The sequence below is a fragment of the Adiantum capillus-veneris genome, chromosome 12, assembly GCF_014529385.1.
Source record: "Adiantum capillus-veneris isolate H3 chromosome 12, ASM1452938v2, whole genome shotgun sequence".
NCBI classification, from domain to species: Eukaryota; Viridiplantae; Streptophyta; class Polypodiopsida; order Polypodiales; family Pteridaceae; genus Adiantum; species Adiantum capillus-veneris.
In genome coordinates this window covers 61,775,832-61,797,611 of record NC_140942.1, presented here as the reverse complement: position 1 = coordinate 61,797,611, position 21,780 = coordinate 61,775,832, and the positions used below count along the sequence as shown (strand labels likewise).

The following is a 21,780-nucleotide window of genomic DNA, read 5'->3' as shown; positions in this document are numbered from 1 at the left end:
AGGGTTTTGTTCGCCAAAAAGCGCGTCCAGAGGGGAGTATGGCAGAAGGATGGCTGGTGCAAGAGTCTCTTGTATTGACGACCGAATTTCTATCCGTTTTTGACCCAGAAATTCCTCGACTGTGGAGAGATGAGGAGGATGCAACACAGGTGGGAGAGGAGCCGCAAGGGCAAGGGGTGCCGAAGAAAATGAACCTGGTCATGCGAGAAAAGATCATGAAGTTCTGTATACTAAATTCAGCGCCGATGCAAAAATGGCTTGAAAGGTACGAAGAAGAGAAAGAGAGACGCAATCTAGAGCGACAGGATTTCAGGCGAAGTCAAACGGCTAGAGGCTTACCCTTGCCAGACTATCTCGGTCCTCTACCTGAATTCCCTACAATGGCATGGTTGGACAAGACAGTGAGAGCAGCTCGACAGATCGGAGAACCCATATCTCTAGAAGAGGAAGAGCTGGCTATTGGATGTGACTGGAAGTATCATACATACATGGCACTGTGGTTGCATGGAAATCATTTCAGAACACAACAAATTGACAGCAGAAGAAACATGTTTGACAGTGGGTTAATGGTTAGTTTCATGCAAAAGAGTAGGGCCAATGCTAGAGACACGAGTGAGAGCACTAGCAACCTGGATTACTGTGGTCTCGTGTCAGATATCCCGAAAGTAAGCCTCAGGCGGTTTGAGATGTTTTTGTTGGATGTGAAGTGGTTCAAGGTGATTACTTCTGGTCGCAATGCAATGGTACGTAGAGATGGAAACAAACTTGTGCAAATAGATTCTACAAAGACTTGGACAGATGCGAGCGACACATTTTCTCTCCCCGAACATTGCGAGGAAGTGGTCTTTGTACCGGACCCTCGAGAGCGACAATGGTGGTTTATGGTTCAGGCTGCTCCAAGAAATAAACAAGTATTTGAAGGGCAAGATCTCCTGGAGGGAAGTCAGTCAGACGACGTCCATACTATTGTGACATTAGATGAGATGGACGAAGGTATGGCAGAGGAAGCTGACAGATATACGAGGGATGACACAGACGAGCTAGAATTGACACTTGTAGATGAAGATGCAATGGATGAAGACAATCTGCCAGGACGAGTTGGGGCAGAGTTATGTTTGCAATTAGAGATAGACGATGATACGGTGCAAGATCTTATCGATGATGCCTCACTCGTCGAGGCCTAGGCCTGTAATTGTTTGTGTGAAGACTTTGATTTAAAATTAAGCTTAAAGTTAATTTAAACAACTGTGTTCTAACGCTTTATTTTACTTTCTTTGTGCAGGACTTTAGTATGGCAGACGAGATTCCAGATCCCGCTTCCATGAGTGCAGATGCATTCATGGGCTTCGTTACACGGATGACGCCTGCTCAGATGGCAGAGGCTTCTCAGTACTGGGTAGCCACAGGCACGGGTACTACGCCTCCGGGCTTCACACCCGAGGGACCGACGCCTAGGGGGGGGACGCCTTCGGGGTTCAGGATGCCTATGGGTATGACGCCTTCTTCTCCCATCACGGCCGCTTCGACACCTAGGGGTGGGGCAGAGGCAGGTAGGTCCTCATCTCTGCAGCACAGGCGCACTCACCGATCTCGACGATTGTCAGGTGGAGGTGGTGGTTGCTGTGGAGGAGGGTCCACAGATGCTTCGACCCCTCCTCGCTCACGACCCCCGTCTTACCCAGGCACACCTCTCGACACACCTCTTGGTACACCTTGGACACCTTGGGGGGCACACGATCCTAGTGCCTCCAAGCTCTATACTGTACGGGGAGACGGTTTTGTTGACATGGATAGACTCGGGACTGAGATGCGACAGCGGATTCGCCAGCTTGTGGAGCTGCAGTTTTCGACCAGCATTTTGACGTCTTGGGATCAGCAAGAAAAGAAAAAAGTCACTTACATAGTGGAGACTATCCTAAAAGAGTACCAGCATGCTCCGGGTTCTTCCTTTGTTTCGGCGCGGTGGATCAAGGGTGTTGCATGGGACACCATCAAACATCGACGAGATGCAGCTCGGAAGGCTTTCAAGAGCGGCTCGCCGAAGCCTTCGGGCATCCCACACGAGACGTGGCTGCAGATCAGGGAGGATGAGCGAACAGCGGCCACGCGGTTCAGACAGCAGCGTGATGCCGCACATGTACGACAGATGACTAGGGGGACATCTCATCTTGGCAGCGGAGGCTTCGACACCTTTCGCTATGAGTTTGTGAGTTTCTAATCTAATCTTAACTATGGTGTTTTTTAAAACGCGATGAATCATGTATTCTTATTACTTTGATTTTTGTATAAACACAGAATCTTGCGATGCATCGAGCTCCATCATGCGAAGAGGAGTCAGATGGATATCGCAGAGGTATCTATGAAGTACTGAATGATCTTGAAGCTTCAGGAGAGCCTGTAGACTGGGAGGCCTTACAGTCTCGCTGATCGCTTGAGGTGAGACGTTAATATGTGTGAGTTGATTTAATTAAGTCAGTATATGTGAAGTAATATCAATACTAATTTTGTGAGTTGTCCTATGTGCAGGTTGCGACGCCTAGTCATTAGTGGACCAGATTTCATCTATATGCTTTGTGAGACACAGACACGCTTCTGTGTCTCTTTTTTGTACAAACAGTTAGTGTTCAGACAGTTATTGTTTCCCTTATGGTTATGATTATCGTCATTGTCATTGTATAGACAATTATTGTTTCTCTTTCTGGTTATGCTTATGGTTATTGTTAATTTTGTTTATGGTTATGGTTATCTGCATTATGGTTTTGATCAAAGTGATTATAGCCGGTTATGGTTTTAAGTTATGGTTATGGTTCATTATGGTTATGCTTTTAAGTTATGGTTATGGTTCGTTATGGTTATGCTTTTCAGTTGGTACGGTTGTCTTTCATTGGCCTTAAATCTCATGTGAGATCCTACATGGATAGCATGTAGGAGGCGTATACATGATATGGTTTTTTTTTGAAAAGTTTATGTAAAAACAAAGGGAACTCTGCCGAAATTTCTGCGCGCGGGAGCATGGTTGATATTTTGGTGCTGCTCGCATTCTTGGGCAGAGGGCAGGAAGTCTGGCTGTGGTTGTGTCCATCTTTTAACTGGGCACAGGCCAGGCTACTTGCCCTCTGCCCAAGAACTTTTTTTTCTGCTATGGTCGTCGCTATATGCGTCGCTATACGCGTCGCTATCAGCGTCGCTAATAGCGACTGGTTTCACAGCGACGGGCAACGTCGATACATGCGTCGATAACAACTTCTTTTATTGTAGTGACTAAAGATATATTTGATAAACATTAATGAATAACAGATAGTTTGTCTATGAACAATATAATAAAAACGTACTTAAAATTGAGGTTTTTATTATTATCAATGTTTTATATTTATGTGTTTTAGCTTAAAATGCATGGGTAGGCTTAAAATAAGTTGAAAAAGTAGTGGAGACCCAAAAAATAGAGGTTTTTTGAGTCGCGACCTAAAAGTTAATTTTTCAGCCAAAGAAAGATATTTTTCGCAATTCTGTCCGCGATGCCTTGTAGACCAAACCTATTCCCGTTGATTTGAGTACGTGGATTACTCTGTTTAGAGTTTGTTTGTAAAAGTTATGACAGAAATAAGTTGCCAGCAGGCAACAGGACAACCTACAAGCAGCAACATGTTAGCTTACAAACACATATACACAGGTAATATCTCTTTTGTTTGATCCAATTAAGAAGTGATTATACTCTTTTATGATGGTCCAGAATGATGTTTTGAATTTGATTATTATGTTAAATTGGTTGCACGAATATGTTCTTTTGGCTATTTTGTAGAAGTTGCAGAAATCGATGTGTGAAACGGGATCTATTCGAGGTGTCGTGATATTGGGATTGTGATTGTGATCCTATTACGACTAGGATTATGATCGTTGTTTCTATTCGGAGATTTTGAGAGTGCGATTGTGATTGAGAGTGAGAGTGAGAGTGAGAGTGTGATTGAGATTGAGATTGAGATTGTGCACAACATTGAGATTGAGATTGAGATTGAGAGTGAGAGTGTGATTGAGATAGCTCGGGGGTGGTCGGGAGGTTATGAAACGAGCTATGCTCTTCTTGTAATGATTACTTTGCATCCATATAGACTCCTTATTTCCATCTGTTTACTCTGTGTACTCTGTATATTCTTTGTTCATTATCAATGTATTTCGCTCTCCCGTGTCGTGTCACATATTCTTCTTCACTAAATTAATATAGGAGGTCTAAAAAATAGAAAAGAAAAAAGTAAAAAATAAAGGGAAATTAGTACAATAGTCTAGTGTGAATTGCTAGTGAGTGGATAAGTGTGCCATCACAGCATCATTGACAAAGATATGTGTATTCACCAAAGCAAACTAGTGATGATGATTGTTGGTGATACTCATACAAGAGTAGTATATGTCAATCTTGGCATCTCAACATTGACATGAATGATAGGTTTTTCACCAAAAATGCACATATCTCTTTGAGAGATGGCCACATAAAGCCCATCCTCAAGATAAAAAAGATAACTTGATTTTGACCTTGATGGCCACTCTCCTTATGACATTGTTTAAAAATGAGAGCTATCTCCTCTTTGTAGCGCACCCTCCTTAGCTAGAACTTTTTTGTTACTTGGTAAGGACAATCCTCTAATCTTTCCTCTTGTAGCATTGGCTTCCATCATGGTGACTAGGGGGTGAACCCTGACAGTGAAAAATAGTGGGGCAAGAGGGAAGCCCTATCTGATTGATAATTTTACTTCAAAGGAACCCACAATTAATTATTAAATAGTAACTTAGAGTGATTTCCCAGGGGTATGAACCGACCAACATAGCCATGGTCCAAAACCTAGTGATTTGATGACTTCTTCAATGAAGGACTATGCAATTTAGTCATATGCTTTATCAAGGTTCAGCTGTAGGAGGATACATTCTTGATTGGTAAATTTTTCATACTTGATGTCACCCATAGTTGTTGCCACCTTTTCTTGATAAATTCATGTTGATGAGGGATGATAGCTTTATCTAGTAGGGGAGAGATCTTGAGGGCAATAACTTTGGTAATCATTTTATAAGTTACTATCATCATGGTGATGTGTGCACGTTGGAGAGGGGGAATAGGGAACACACCCAGCACACAAAATACTTGCCTCTCTATAGCCCAGGGATTCCACAACACCCTCAACCTCTCAAATAACACCTTCAAATTACTGGCTAATTTATACTAACAACTTCACTCTAGTATACACAACAACTACCTCACACCTTGCAAAAAACACTCCACAACACAAATGCACCCACACTCCCAACTCACCCTTTCCGACTCACAAAACACTCCTAACCTGCCCTTTTGGTAGCACCTTTGAAGCAAGCTGCAGGCAAACCCTCTGCAAGCAATGGACAACACACGAAGAGCGAGAGAAAAGGAGGGGATGGGGAGAAGCAACACAAGAGATTGGGGCGAAATGAGTGGTATTATTGTATGGGGGGTAATACAATCAATGTATGCAACTTCAATGGCAAGCTTAGCAACACACAAGCTTCAAGCTTCCACTCACACACACAGGCAAAAAAGCCACCTTGGTCAAAAGACCCTAAAAAATGAACATAAACCTCCTTTTCTAAGGGTGTGCCTAGGAGTCCCAAAAAAGAAAAATGGGGTGATCTCCCATGTCGTGCACTTCATTTGGAGCTCTATTTAGAATTCTCTTGCATTGCCACCACTTGGCATATTTTATTTTTGGACACACTTTCATGCTACACTTTGGGTTTTGGTCCCTTTCCCTTTGGCCAACCGGATCTCCCTTTGGGCTTCTCTTGCCTTGGCTTACATCTTCAACTGCCCTTGTCGGCACCTCTTAGCAGTGGGACCCCTCCCCTGTCGAGGCAATAGCGATGTCGCTATTGTGGGAGGGGGTACAACCCCCTCCTCAAAAAAATTTGGCCTAAGCGGGCGCGGGCACCGCCCTTAATTGCCTGCCACATCATCACCAAACTCAGCCACACGCGGGCGCCACTGCCGCCCCGCCCCGTTGAAACCTCCGCCCAAAATAGCCGCCAACGGCCACACCACGCCACGCGCAGCACATGCGCATACCCGCCATTGCCATGGGGAGGGGAGCTCCTCTCTCTCCTCTTGGATACCAATAAAGAGTCCACACTTCAGAATATATACCGCGGACTTCTGGCGCGCGACTGTGCATATGGGTTATATGCTCGACCAAGTGTCAGCTCCACAGGCCCCAAGCCTTAAGGCTTCAAAAAAACAAAAACCCCATTACTTTTTAACCCAAGCTCCTTTTGGCCTGCCTTTACCTGACTCCCATTCTCTGCTCCAATGTCATATTGCTGAGCCGCAAAGCCCTTCTGAAACTCCATCTTCCTGGCTCCAATCACACCCTCTATCTCTGCATTTTGAATCCTCGGCACCCTCGAACCAAGGCTCTCAAAAAGTGAAAAAATCATCTGCAACCATCCTTGGACAAAGGCACCCCAGCTCTCGACTGCCATATCTTTCCGCTCGGGACTCCGTTTGACATGCAGTCACTTCCTGTTAGCTCCGTATGATGTAGACCTTGCTCCATAACTTCATCGATGCCCAAAAGATGCCAGGTTGCAAATTCTCCAATGCGGCCAAGTGGGCTCAGACTCTTCGACCCTCGAAAAAACTTCAACTGACCATATCTTGCAAACTATGGCTCCAATCCGCAATCCGAAAAGATGGTTAGGATCCATGAATTGAGCTCTACACATCTATACCTCAAGCTCCACTTTGATCACCTGTCCCCAGCTGCCCTGTCCGCCAAGAATCTGCAAAACACCAAAGCTTCAACCTTCAATAACTTGGGCTTCGTAGCTCGGTTTGACGAGCCGTCTGGACCTACTCCTTTAGCACTTAAAGCTCTTCATTCCTGGACCCAAAAGCTGCACTTTTCATCTCCTTCACCTCCTACCCCAATTAGCCCATCATGTAGCCTTTCCTCGCCTATAAGCCGCATCATGCATACACTTCCGCTGCTACCTGCCATCCCATGACTCTCCTAGCTGCTCCAGTCTTTTGCCATGCTTCTGCTTGCCTTTACACATCTGTACATGCCACCTTCTAGAGTCGACACACTTTGGCCGCACCAACGTCTATCACATGTGTCGGAGCTAGGGACTTGCTGAGACTCGTGTGCAAGCCACAGATGGCTGCAAGCACTGAACCAGGCTAACCTAGTAAGCTCAAAGGGAGCAAGGGTGTGTCACTCATCGCTCTATGCTCGCCAATGTGAAGGATTTCTAGCGTCAAAAAAGAGGGAGCCGCCTCTCCAACGCTCAACCACCTCGTCAATACCAATGCCGATGCCTCCAGAATGCTCAACTGCACTCTCTCTCTCTCTCAAGAACACACACACACACACACACACACACACACAAACACACACAAACACACTCATGAGCATACATTGGAGAAGGAGATAGAGATGAGTCAAGAGCACTCTTCTTTAGCATGCACCCTTCAGAATAGGGGATTTAGGTTTACAATAGCCCTTTTATATGAGTTTGGTACATTCACACATAGGCATCCATACTGGCCGGTCAAAGTAAAAATATTGCCATATGAGACACGTGGTGCGCCTCTCATCAGCGATCACCCAAGCACCTATAGGACCAACGAGCCCGGTCCTTGACTCAAAAAATGTGATATGGTGTCTGGGGATGTTAACTAAGCTGACATCCTTTTGCAAAGGTGAGAACCAAGAAATGGAGAGCATTGGGAAATCACAAAGACTCCTATTTTCCCAGTGTTGACTGTACTGAGTCATCGTTTGCTTGAAACGACTTTATGATCACAAAGGTCAGCACCAAGCAATGGGGAGCGTTGGGTAGTCACCGAGCCTCTTATTTTCCCAATGTTGTCTTGTCTGCACTGCATGACCTATAATCACATCATCACAAGGGTCTCTGTCGAGCGTCGGTTAACATGCCCCGCTTCTTGATGTAGATTCCGTCCTTGTAAGCTACTGAGGTGAAGCCCGTTTGTCCAGGAATATATTTTTTGCAAAAAAAAATCATTGTGAGAGTATGCAAGCGGAACTATCTGGCAATAAATCATGAGAGGAATGTAAAGTACATGAGGAAATGCAAAGAATTATGAAATGCTACACTACCATTAAGGGAGAATAAATTGCACTCTGATGAAATTAATCAATCAAGAGTTTTTCAACTTTGATTAGTCAACTAACTCTCACAACTCCAAACAAGAGCCTGAATTTTTCACTTTAAGATTAATGGAACTCTTTTTAATGTCATTTTTCTTTTCTTTTCTTTTTGATTCAAAATTGTTTTCCATGTGTGCTTATTTTGTATGCTCGAGGTTTTTTGTTTCTCAAAGAAAAGTGCCCACACTGGAAACCTCTAGGGCTCTAGTATCACAGACAATACATATGAGTGAAGTGCCAAATCAAGCCAGGATTTCTTTTTCAGGTTAAGATTTTACCTTTGTGGCACTTTTTCTTTTTGCTTCCATTTCTTTTGTATTCTCACTATTTTCATTAGTCGTGTAAGTGAGCAAGCTTCTCTATGCCTAAAACAATCCCAAGGTCTCAAACACTTAATTAAGTTTACTAACGAGGACTAATGGTCGAGTAAATGAGTTAACCTAAAGTCATGGCCTCCTAACCTCAAGGATCATCTATAAGACTAAACTCTAGTTTATCAACTTAAGCAAAGAAAAAATTATACATCAATAATGGCAGATAACAAAACATAACTGAATGCACTTAATCAAACTATGAAAAACCACAATCAGCTAATTTAATTATTCACACGCATGAATCATGGAAAGTAGTATACCTAGAGGGACGAAACTGCTCATTTTGTTGAAGAATATGTCCTTAGCCATGTGGATGGAGAGCCATATAAGTTCTCTCAAGTTCCTACACAACAATATCAAGTAGCAAGGCATTATACCTCCACCCAATTTTTGCGCGCCTTCAGGCTGGTCTAGAGAACGCTCGAGAGGAAGAGAGAGAGTTTGGGCGGGCCTACGGGTTGCTTTCGGCCGAGAGTGAGCGAGGAAGGGGGGGGGGGGGGGGGAGAGTTAATGAGGTCAAAGGGCGGGTAATGTGGGAGAGAGAGAGAGAGAGTGCATTATTATTATTCCCTTACAGGATGTTCACACGTAGCGAGAGAGACAATGAGGGAGAGAGAGAGTGAGAGAGGAGGAAGAGGGAGAGGAAGAAGAGAGAGAGAAAGAAGAGGGGGGGGGGGGAGAAGATGGTGAGAGAGGGGGGGCGCGGCCTGCCGGTGGGAAGAAAACAAGGGCGGAGAGAGGGGCATGTGTGAGGCCAAAAGAGTGTGGACGAGAGGAGAGGGTGATTGAGGAAAATAATGGAAGAGAACAAAACGATGGCCCGCCCTGGAAGAAAGTAATCCTTTCATGCGTCCTTCGGGGTTTTGGCAACAGTGTTAATAAAGAGAAAAAATGTTTTTTTGTGGTTTTCTTTACCTCTGTCTCCTCGAATGGTGATTCATGCAATTCTCGGTTTTGAAAACCGAGAACTTTAAATTTTCAGGCTGGTCTAGAGGGCGGTGTGGCTAACCCAATGTCATTAGCCCTCTCCCTAAGGTTAGGGGCATTCATGCCTCTATCTGTTTGATCATTGTCGTCGGAGGTGGAGGTTGATGGTGTATCCTCATCAGGAATGTCGATAGGTGGAGCCTGATCAAATAGAAGAAAATAAGGTTTGAGCCGCCAACCATTTACCCTGGTTTTATGAAGTTTACCATCAGCTTCCATAAGCTGGTAACTTCCATTGGCATACTTTTTTCAGATGATGAAAGGGCCCTGCCATCAGAGTAGGAGCTTCTTATCTTTGTGTGTGTCAAAACGATTGTCGTAGCGGAGCACCAACATTCCTTTATTTAATTCTTTGCACCGAAGATGCTGGTTAAAACTAAGCCGTCTGTGCTCTGCCTGTGACGCATAATAATTGATTGCTTCTTCTTTGTCCAGCTGTAGTCTCTCCAAGTCGAGGATGTGGTCCCTCAAATGCATGTTGGGCCGTTGAAGTTGGCTTGCCATCACTCTGAGACTTTGTAGTTGCACCTCAATAGGCAAGATTGCCTCCTTGCCAAATACCAAATGATATGGTGTGAAGCCCAAAGATGTACGGAATGAGGTTCTGTAGGCCCACAAGGCTGAGAGTAGATACTTATCCCAATCTCCAGGATGATTGTTAACCTACTTGGTGATAATTGTACAAACCATTCCATTCACTTTCTCAAATAAGCCATTACATTAATTGAGGGTAATATGGTGATGAGTGCCTCCTTGTAATGCCTAGTTTTTGCATTAACTCTCCCATAAACCTGCAACATATGTGCTCGTAGATAAACTTAGCTACCTCTACTATTGTGATTCTAGTAGTGGATATAGCTTCCGCCCATCTAGTCATATAGTCAACTCCCATGATGATGTAGAATTTCCCTAAGTTGGCCCTAGGCAATGGTCCTATGGCATCTATATCCCATTTTTCAAATGGTCCATACGAAAGGATAGGTGTCTGTGGTTTAGGCATAAGTGACCTAGTGCCAGCCTTTTGACACATCTTACATGTTTTACACCAATGGTGTACATCACGGTTGAGGCTAGGCCATACAAAACCAGCCTGAAAGATTTCCCTACTTGTTATGTCTAGGGCAAAGCGACCACCACAAACCCCGTCATGACAACTGGAAATTACCCCCGTGATTTCATTAGAGAGAGAGACCTTCCTGAGTATTTGGTCCTTACCCTTGCAATACAAATCGTCATTGATGAGCCGATACCTTGTGGCCTTCCGCATCATCCATTGCTTCTGTCCTTTTGTTAAATCCAATGGACATTCCCTGTTTCCAAAAAATGCATGATGTCAGGTAAGGCATCACTACCTTGAAATAGAGGGAGTTTCAGCTTTATAGCCCCAACCATCACTTCCTGCAGTCTTTCGCTTGCTAAGGCATCAACTTCATGGTTTTGAGCCCTTGGGATGTGGTGTAATCGAACTTCTTCAAACTTACCCAACAAGGTTTTTACACAGCTTAAGTGAGTCCTCAAGCTAGGATTCTTGCATGTCGACACTCCATTTACCTGCCTTACCAAAAGTAGAGCATCCCCATATACATTAAGGCATTTTACCCCTTGCGAGAGGAACCATTGTAAACCCTTGGTTAGTGCTGCATACTCAGCTTCATTGTTAGAATGTGATTCTAACAAATGACTAAGCAAAAATACCTTGATACCTTTGTCATCAAAGACCACTATGCCTGCAACAGCTGCTTTGTCAGATGCTCGTTTGTAGGCTCCATCAAAGTAGAGAGAGTGTGCTCTTTCTACTACCGGTGGCTCTGAAAGCGATTGAATTCCTTCTCCTTTAGATTGATTCACCTTCTTCTCAAAGTTTTGGTAGGTCATGAGTGCCCCCAAGCTTTCCCTTGTTGTGCTTTCCACGTGTACCGTGTAGTCAAATTCTTGCAGACGAACTAGCCATTTAGTAATCCTAGCAGAAATATCCATGTGTTGTACAACATAGGGAAACATCTCATCCATGGTTAGAATCACAAATTGCTTAGGCAACAAATATGACCAAAACTTTGTACTTACAAATCTAAGATCTAGGACTAGGTGTTCCACATGGGTGAAACCCTTCTCTTCCGTCGTCATCATTCGATTGGAGAAGTAAATTGGCCTCATGATTGATGTTGTTGTATCCTTTTGGAGTAGCATAGCCCCCAATGCGTCATCACCCACACTTGAGGTGACATAGAATTTTTCATTCCACTTAGGCGGTGAGATAGTTGGTAGGGTGGCTAAGACCTCCTTTACCTTGTTGTAGTGATGGTCGGTCTCCTAATTTCAGGTGAAAGTTGATCTTTGAGTGAGCTTTTGCAGTGGTAGAACAAGTTGTGATAGTAGATGTATGAATCTACTCAAGTACCTCACCTTTTGTAAAAAGAAGACCAATTGACGTGCGGTTTTTGGTGAAGGTAGGGCTATGAGTGCGAACACCTTACTTGGATCGACGTTGATACCTTTTGCTGAAATTTCATGGCCTGACAGAAAGACTTTACTTTCCCCAATGTGGCATTTGTCCACATTTAATTGCCCACCTAGGCTTTGCAACCTTGCCAAACCCTCAGTTACGTTTTCTAAGTGTGAAATGCGAGGGCTATATATACAAAAATCATCAATGAAAACTCTTATGGATGTTCCAAAGAACGGTTGAAAGACATATGTGACATATCTTTGGAATGTGGCAGGTGCATTTGTGAGACCAAATGGCATAACTCTGTATGCAAAACAACCCCATGGCGTAATGAAAGTGGTTTTTAGCTGATCTTCCAAGGCTATGCATATTTGAAAATACCCGGAATAACCCTCACAACATGGTGTAGCATTCAAAACCCGCCACTTCATTCAAAATTTTATCCAAGAAAGGGAGAGGAAAGTGATCTCTCTTTGTAGCTGCATTTAGTGGTTTGTAGTCAACGCAGACCCTCCACTTACCATTCTTTTTAGGCGTCACTACTATGGTGACACCCACTCTAAGTTTTCTGCAGGATAGATGAACCCTGCTTCTAGTAGCTTCCTTACCTTGGCTAGGAGTGCCTTTTTGACCCCCAGCCGTTGTAGGTTTTGCACAATGGGTTTTACCCCTTCCTTCAGCTTAATATGATGTTCCACTACTGTAATACTTGTGATTCTTTCATAGATGTCAATGAACAGGTAAGGAAATCCCATCAACTTTTGCAAAAAATTGTCTTTTTCCTCAATTTTTAACTCCTTAGACAACATACCCTTCAACCTACTTTCTCCTAGGCCAGGTGATTTATGTTCCTCTTCATTGCGTTGCCCTTCTGGTGACGGATCGTCGATTGTGCTTACCCTTTGTGGATCCTTCATGATGATATCCATCACATCGATGGAACTGTCACTTTCGTCGGTGGATGTAGTCTCCTCCTCAGAAGTGGAAGACTCACTAGTGTTTTCATCTGCTAATGTCTCTAGGTCCATTTGCTTCTGCTTGCCATTCTTCATGTCATAGTAGATTGTCTCCCCTTTCTTACCAGTCATGCATAGAAGGCCAGTGCCCCGGTCCTGTTTTGCCTTCATGGCTATCAACCATGGCCTTCCCAAGATTAACGGATAGCTCTCCCCCTTAGTAGGCATTACAAAAACATCAACTTCTACCTTAGTGTTGAAAGCTTTTATCTTCACAGCACTTACCACACCTACACACTTTACTTTTGCGTTGTTTTCCATCTTTATGGAGAAGTGATGTCAACCTCGAGGCCTAGCCGAAGCATCATAGCTTCACTCATCACAGAAATTTGTGCACCTCCATCAATGTAGGTATTTCCAACCCTCTTACCTTTTATGTTGATATTGGTGCAGCCAAAGTTGGTATGAGCTAGACCCTTTACATGTGAGTGGAGAGGCAGTAAATATGTGCAAGGAGCAGCATGAAGTGCAAGCAGAGGTGCTTAGTGAAGGCAAAATGGAGAAATTTATCCCTACAGGTTGTGAAGAGTAGGTAAAGCTGATGTGCACTGCCATGCTAATGGCCATGTTGATGAAGATAGCAGTAGAGTATGCCATAGTGGTGCAGCAGGTGCAAAATTTTTCCAAGAGGGGTAGAGCAGTTGTACCTATGGAAGATGACAAGGACGATGCAATAGAGAACGAGTTTCTCTCTTCCTTGGCAGAGCTTGAGGATGCAGTAGTAGAAGAGTTGGTAATTGCAGCGGACAAGCAAGTGGTGCTTATCGACCTTGAAGGGCCAATTGATGAGAGGAGCTGGACGATGCTAGAATTGAGCTCATGGAAGGTGAAAGGGGAAAAGCAGAGTCAAAGTTAGAGGTGCTTCCTACGCAGTCAGTGCCCTCTATGACAGGTGATGCGGATTTCAAGGTAGTGTCCAAGATTTCTAAGGAGGTCTGTGAATGGTGGTTGAAAGGAAAGGTGATAAAAGAAACTGTGCAGTGTGCTGTTGAGCAGGTACAAGATCTACTAGACGAGGATCTAGCTTTACATGGATGGGAGGGAGGGTCAGATGTGTTAGGTCTATTTGGTTCGAGTGATGGTACAAGCAGGTCTTTGGATGGTGAGCACGAGGGTGCTTTATTTGGTGTTCTTGGAGATGCTTGGTTGCGAGTGGGCAATTTTCCAAAAAGTGTTTGGGGTGATAGAAGCATGCTGATGGCAGGTTGGATATGTGCCTTGGTCTGGCACTATGCAAGGTTGTTGCAAGTGGATGAAAGCGACCAATGCAAGGTGTTCTACCGAGGTGGTTGATGACAACTAAAGAAGGGGGTTGGGCAACCCGCATGAGCAAAGGTGGCGGGTTACAGGTGCTAGTTTTGTATATATAATCGGTGGTTTTGCAGTGTACAGAGAGTATGTTTTGGTGTGCAGTTTTTTAGTGCAGTAAGCCCATGTGTGGTCGAACATAAATGTTCGACAAGGGGACTGGGCAATGATGGTGCAACCAAAGTTGGTCCGAGCTAGGAAATGGTCTATGCCTAACAGAGGGAGCGGGCAAGTGTAGTGCAAAAGGCTAGGGCAGGTGCCAAGGACCTGGGCAGCCCAAGGATAGCGGAAAAGTATGTCTGAAGTGGTTTCTTAGGCCAAAAGTGCTACGGGATGGCAAATGAAGGTGAAAGAAATGCAAAATCAATGTCCTGAAATTGAGTGTTCAGTGTGCTATAGAAGCCGGTCAAAACGGCTCGTCAAACGGAGTCCTGGTGTGCAAGATACTGAAGTTTAAAGCTAGAGTGTGTAGCAGATCCTTGACGGACAGGGTAGCTAGGGACAAGTGGCCCGGGCTGATGTTAGTATATACATGTGTAGTGCTTGAGTTGTGAAGCATGCCTGTCTTCTCGGATTGCGAATTGGAGCTCTGGGTGGCAAGATATGGTCAGTTGAATTTTTTCTAGGGGCCGGGTCTGAGCCCACTTGGCTACAGTGGAGGGTGTGCCATCTGGCACTTTTATGGCCTCGCCAAAGTTCTGGGTGATAGTGTGCGTCATGTGGAGATAGCACAAGTCAATGATGCATCAATCGGATACTCGGTCAGTAGGATACGCCATGATCAAATTGGGGGCATTTGGCGGGGAAGTGCATGCGGGTGATTTTCTCAGTTTTGATGGCCTCAGATAGCTGACTCAGAAGAAGCATAGTATGGTGGGGTTTGCAGGACCCGGGGCCGACTGAGTGAATATTTGACCCGGCTTGGCGATCCAAGTTTCCGATCATCCGGCAAGGTATAGGGGCTAGGAGAAGAAGGCCAAAAGAGAGGTTTTTCATATATATATATCTTTGGAGGTTTTTTGGAGCTTGAGGGCCCTGGAAGGAGAGGCTGCCACGTGGCATGGGGGGGTAAACCCATATGCGTTGCCAGCAGGTAATGCTGTGGGGTATAAGGGAAGAAAGAGGTGCCAGTTGGAGTAGTTGAGGTGAGCATGGAGCTTCGTGAGCTCTTGGTTATGGCGCGAGGGTGGCGGCCCTGCAGGGCGCTACACAGGACAAAAACGCGGCAATTTTGGCTGGGCGGGGCGATGCAAGTGGCACACGCCCGCGTGGGGGTGAAGTGGCTGTAGCCAGAGTAGTTAATGATGTGGCGGTCCCGTAGGGGCGCGTCCCATGGCCCTTAGAGGTACCTTTTTAAAGACACTATTGGGAGGAGAGGGCAATAGTGAGATTGCTATTGCCCCCCCTCCTCGGGGTGAGGTCAAAAGAGGAGTCCCGCAGAGGTGCAGAGAGGGCCGAGGTGGCCGAAAAATAAGTGGCAAGGGGGAAGTCCAGTCGTAAGACCGTAAGTGTAGAGGGAAAGCGAGCTCAAGGACAAATAAAAGGAGCAAAAAGGCCGTTCCAAGGCCGTCCAAGCAAAGAGCAGAAGCCAAATGAAAGGGCAAAAATAAAGGCCAAGGCCAAAGGGAGAGGTGATAGAGGAGTCGGATAAAGAGGGGGGATCCACATTCCGAGCGAGCAAAACCGAGCAACGCATTTTTCCGAGAGAAACTTGTCAAAAACTTAATACAAAATGCATACTTACTTAAGTTAACCAAACTAACAAAGTGTAATAGGTACTACAGGAGACTTGGAAAATTCTCCACCATAGGTTGGAAGAACACCATGAACAACACTAAGAAGAGCTTTCTCACGAAGAAGAACACCTAAACATGTCTTTGTTCACTAGTTAGGGAGACATCGCTAGTTGAGGGTAGAGCAAACAATTAGACCAAGTAAGCTTGCACGTCATCTGGGTAGATGAGTGTGACAAGGTCTTAAGAGCAACAACATGGACGGTTATCTTGAATTGATAGCTCTATAGCTAGTATGTCATACGATTTTTACAGAATAAAAGTAAGGAGAATCTCAAGAAATTCTCTCTCTCTCTCTCTCTCTCTCTCTCTCTCTGTGAAATGTAGCGGCTGCCACTTCCATGTCTCCCTCTCTTTATATATTGGTTGCATGGAAGGCTATGACGGCATATCTCTCTCTCTCTCTCTCTCTCTCACACACACACACACACACATGCACAATCCAACCATAGAAGCCTTTCTGGCTGCTTTCACCTTGTGCAAGATGTTAACCTGCAGAAAGCTAAAGAATTAGAGGGAGCCGTAAGCGAGAGAAAGTTGCTTGATTACGAGTTGAACGTCTTCGGAATGCGGTGATTGCAGGACATGTCCAACATGCTTTTTTGTGTTGGGGGGGGGGGGGGGGGGGGGGTGGGGGGGGGGGGGGGGGGGACAATTGACAATTGAGATCCGTTTTTGAGTGCATAGCATGTAATTTGTCACAAATTACATCACAAAAAAGATAACTATGTCTAAAAATAATGAAGCAATTCATCTCCAAAGCCTACATAACCAACTCAAATTGTAGTTTTAGCATATTGTATGATAGACAATCAGTCTTCTTACGAAGAGCTACAAAAAAAAATAAAAATTGGAGAAATTTACTTTCACAACCATATTTTGGGAATTTTGAAGGGCATTCTGGGAATTTATGACAAATACGTGTTTTGGGAATTTTTGAAATTTGAGGGGTACTTCGGTAATTTTTCCAAAAAAAATGAAGCAATAGCGATTCTATGTGTGTGCCCACTCATGAGGTCGGCTCTTTGGCCACTGATAAGAGAACCACTGATGATATTAATGTAGAGACCGGGAATATACGTAGTGGCAGTTTGCGACGATGACAAACGATGTCAAAGTTAAAGCGGCGATTGATAAACATCTCTCCATAGAGGCCTCAAAGGAGGACATGAACGGTGCCACCAGGGTGCTTGCTAAATGTAGCAATTGATCACTTGGCCTTTCATTGCTGCAAATTATTTCCTTGTGATCATGTCCGTCTTCATGTCTGCAAAGCTGCACCCATTGCCAATACAGTACTTGCGGCCGCAGCACTTGTAGCACCAGGTATAGCAGCTTCAAGATCTAAGAAAGGCTCAAAGAGCCAAGAGAATAAGAAATTCAGGTCGTTGAACTATCACCAACCCCGCTGCAACTGAAACTTCAAACCTTCGAAATGATTTCACTGCAGTGGTTGCACATCATTCAAGAACGAAAACAACAATTGCTACCTGAAAGGGCCTTTCTCAGGCTCTGATTGAAAACTGGCGAGTTGGGGTGGTAGTCTGTGTGTGTGGCCGCAAGCTTTGTGTTGCATTGACATCATCTCACCCTGCCCGCTCCTTGTTGCCTCCCGCCTACTGCACCTTCACTATGATCAAGCCTGCACATGAATTCTATCGCTTTGATCCTTCCTTCTCATTCACGCTTGGGACGTGGCAATTGTGCCTGCCCCCTTCTCTTTGTCCTGCTTTCATGTTTCCGCTCGGTGCCAGTTGTGTGGATGTGTGTGCCCCCGCGGACTGATGGTGTTTTGAGTGAGAGAGTGAGATTGAGTGGCTGTGTGTGTGTGTGTGTGTGTGTGTGTGTGTAAGGGTGGAGACAAGCAGTGGTAGCAGGTGTACCTTGTGTGGTGGTTTGTGGAGTGTGTGAGCAGTGGAAATTGAGCCGGAGGTGGTCTGATAGTGTAAAGTGTTTCTTTGAAGGTGTTTTTTGAGAGGATAGGGGTGTTGTGGATACCTTGATCTATAGAGAGGCCCTTGTGTTTGTGCCGGGCGTGTTCCCCCATTCCCCCTCTCCAAACGTCGAAATTGGAAGGATGTCATCCATGTTGCAACCCGAAATTGCTCCGGCTACCTTTGCTTTGGAGCGCCTTGTACTTACCATTTTGGACCATTGTTGCCTTACCTTTGGTGCGAGATGTAGCAGTTGTGGCCATGTAATCTTTGGTCCTTGTACTGCCACATCCAATGTTAGATCATAGGGCCTAGAAATTTTCCCTAACTGGAAGTCGGTGATGCCTAATTTCCGTCGTGGCCTTTATGGCCTCTTGGTAGTCTCTCCTTTCATGCTTCTCTCATCATCAGATTGTGTAGCTTTCTCTCTCCTAGCTCTCTTTACAGTCATGGCTTCAAATGGTTCCACAAAGGTTACCTTATCCTTACCCTTATCCCTCTCCTTTGCTCGGGGTGGATCCACTACTACGGCCTTTCCTTTCTCTTATAGCCTTATGATGTTTACAGGGCGATCAGGTGGTGGTGCCAGTGGAAGAGGTGGAATGGGTGCTTGTGGTGGTTCCTGGGGTGGACGTAGAATTTGTGTTGGTGGGGCTGGTGCTCGGGGTGGGGGTGTTATTTCTCTAGGAGGTGACAGTTGGTTCCTCCTACCTCATCCATTATAGTTTTGTCGCGGTTTGGGACAGTAGTACATACCGTGACCATCTTCTCCGCAGTTGTAGGAGTGATACTCCCTGTTTTGTCATCGTGCTCTTCTCGAGTCTTGATCTCTTTCTTGATTCCTTACTTGCTGTATCAAGTGGACAGACAAATTCTACAGTTGGTTAGTAATATGGGCCAACATATCTTGTTGGTCATCTCTTACCCCAGGAGCCGATGGTGGTGGAGGAATGGTGGTTGTCGTGGTTGTTGGTCGACACAATGTTCCTTCTCTATTGACTCGGTTTCTTTGGCTTTCATCCGTAGATTCTTGTCCTTAAGGCAAAAAATCTCGACGGCTAACTCGTACGTAGCCAGGAATCTACTTTTCACCTTTTTCTTGAGAAGTGGCCATAAGCCATGCGTGAACCGATCCTTTTTGAGAAAATTGGGTGCAGCTTCTCCTCTTGCTAGTGACTCAACCCACCGTTCCCACAAATCCACAAATTTGGACTCATAGGTGGCATATTCTAAAAGACTCTCTTGCTTCAAGTCTCTCAACTTGTCCCACAACTTCTCTGAGGTGGTACCTCCCCCAAAGCGTCTCTTAAAAGTAGTTTTTAAGGGCTCCCATTCATCCTTAGTTGCTTTTGGAAGAGCGTTGTACCATGACCTAGCTTCTAGCTTCATGAGATGCTTAAAGATTCTAACATGGGATTCATCTGTATCTTTGTTTCTTACTACACATGCTACTTCAAAGTCATCTAGGAAATCTATTACCAAATCCTCCCCCTTCTTTCATTTAAATGTTGGAATACTACACTTGCCATGTTTACTAAGAGAGAGAGCTAGAAAGACACACTGCTTAGCTTGCAATCAAAAGTTTTTTTTCTTTTTTCTTTTTTCTTTACAAGGAGGTGTCCATACCCTTTTTATACTAGAACATAGATTAAAATCTCAAACGGTACATTTCTTTGTACCAAAGGTACGACAAATGGCCGATCTAATGCCAGAACCTCAAAGAAGCGGTCCCCAACCAGCATGGTGTTGATGGCATACTGGTAGTGAGCCTTCAAGTCCAGTATTACTTTGATTGAGCGTACTCGTATCGGAATATGTGATCTGCCTTGAGGTAGGTTGTACTGATTCATGTGAAGCTTAGAGGTGCTTAGTCACTGTCCAAGCTTGTGGGAGAGGGTGGTGTTCTTTCCTGAAACAAGCTCAGTAGATCTCTTGTCTCTCTAGTGAGAGCATGAGCACGTGCTTCCATTATCTGTGCTGCAGCATCAGGTGTGACTTGGAAACTGACTGTGATAATTACCTCGATGACTTGAGTTACCCAATTCTCGAAGTAGAATAGTGTTGGTTCTCTATTGTGCAGAGTTCCCTCCATCTTGTTATTGTGGGTTGGTTGTAGGTTGCAAACATGGTTTCGACTTTCTCCTTCTTCTTCTCGGAATCCGGTCTATGTATATCCACTGAGTTTGGCGTGTTGGTTGACTCTCCCACTGCAAATCGATTATCGTTATGCCTGACACTCGAGCTTCGATGGAGATGCAGAGTTTGTCCAATTGTCCTTGGAGCTCTTCTTCTTCTTCTATCATCCAGTTAGTGAACCCTGCTAGCCATTCATCCATCCATAAAAGTTTAGGGATTTCAGTTTTGTAAACCGGAGGGTTTCATGAAAGGATCCTTCGTGGGGGCACCAAGAAAATGATTGCCGAAAATGACATGCCATATTGGGTGGCCTCTACACCACACATAGCTGGAACATCCCCAAGCATCATCTCAAGGTAGGAGTAATCATAGAGGTAGAGAGGGGCACCACCTAGCATATGTGCGGCTACGAAGCATACATACATGGCCTAGGGTAGCAAAAGTGAAATGCCCTCTAGGTAACCAACATGAAATGGTGATACAACAAACGTCCACATGTAAATAATGCCTAGTTCATAGTTAGGAGTGTGTGTACAATGGAGGTTTGTGACAAGGTCGGAATGGAGCTTACTGACTGACTGGAGAGGCCACACGTGACGGAGCACAAGCAGAGTGATATACAAGAGATGAAACATCCCACGAATGTGGGAAAAAAAAACTTAAGGAGAAAAGAGAATGGAACCCAAAGATCAAGACAACATTGCACCCTTTTATTGGCAATGATGATACTTACAAATGGTGTTCTTGACGGTTACAAAACCTGGCTCTTGGCATTAGGGATGCATGATGGAAAGCGAGTGCCATATGGTGCATGGCGAAGTTGGAGTTAGCGGGAAGGTTAGTTGAGGGAAAACATCAAGACGATGCAGCCACCGAGGACGTCAATTACCCACATCGAGAGCGGCCCAAAATAGCATGGTGTTGATGCATTCAATCCAAGCGTGCTCATGTGGCCTTGGGGAGAGTAGTGACTACCTTATTTGCATGGAGTGGCCGTGACTAGTGACTCAACCATGGTGTGGTGGATAATGGGGCAAATGGTGATGTCGCCAATGCTACTATGCCGAAGCTTTCAACTCGACATGATGCCATGAGCTCTCTAGCTTGGGGTGCATTATACGCTTGGGGTGCTTACCATGGAGCTAGTGTATTCCTCTCTTACTTGTGTGTCCCCCTTTGTGCTTAGCAGAGGCCTCTTTATATAGCCTTGAGAGGTGGTCCTTACCCAATGGTCCTTGCAAATATCCACTAGTCGTAGGAAAAGATCTAGATGCCTCTCTAGTAAGAGAGATAGAGAGATAGAAGGTAGAGATAGAGAGAGGGAAGAGTGGGTGGGGAAAGAGTTTTTTTACAATCCACTAGCTATGGCTAGGTTATTAGGGAAGAGTGGGGGTTTGGGGCATTTACAAGGGTTTTGTCGATGGTTCAGGTGGTCGGTGTGAGGTTTACGTTTGCCAGAATTGGTAGTTGATGCGGGAAGTCGAGATGCTACGTGTTACTCCTTCTCGGTGCCGGCTGGGGCGTGCCTTTGGCACCACTTCTTGTTTTGGTGTTGGCAATGCGTGAGTTGGCCGTCTTTTTTTATTTGGCATCGATGTCG

General features: G+C 45.0%; 1 protein-coding gene across 1 annotated transcript; it reads left to right on the top strand.

The window, feature by feature from the left end:
* Positions 1-488: 488 nt before the first annotated feature.
* LOC147445812 (uncharacterized) lies at positions 489-1,184 on the top strand. Its single transcript, XM_086524634.1, has one exon. The coding sequence runs from the start codon at positions 489-491 to the stop codon at positions 1,182-1,184; it is 696 nt and encodes a 231-aa protein (XP_086380760.1).
* Positions 1,185-21,780: the final 20,596 nt, after the last annotated feature.

Coding starts and splice junctions, on each gene's coding strand:
- LOC147445812 (XM_086524634.1), top strand. CDS start 489: ATGGCACTGTGGTTGCATGGAAATCATTTCAGAACACAACAAATTGAC.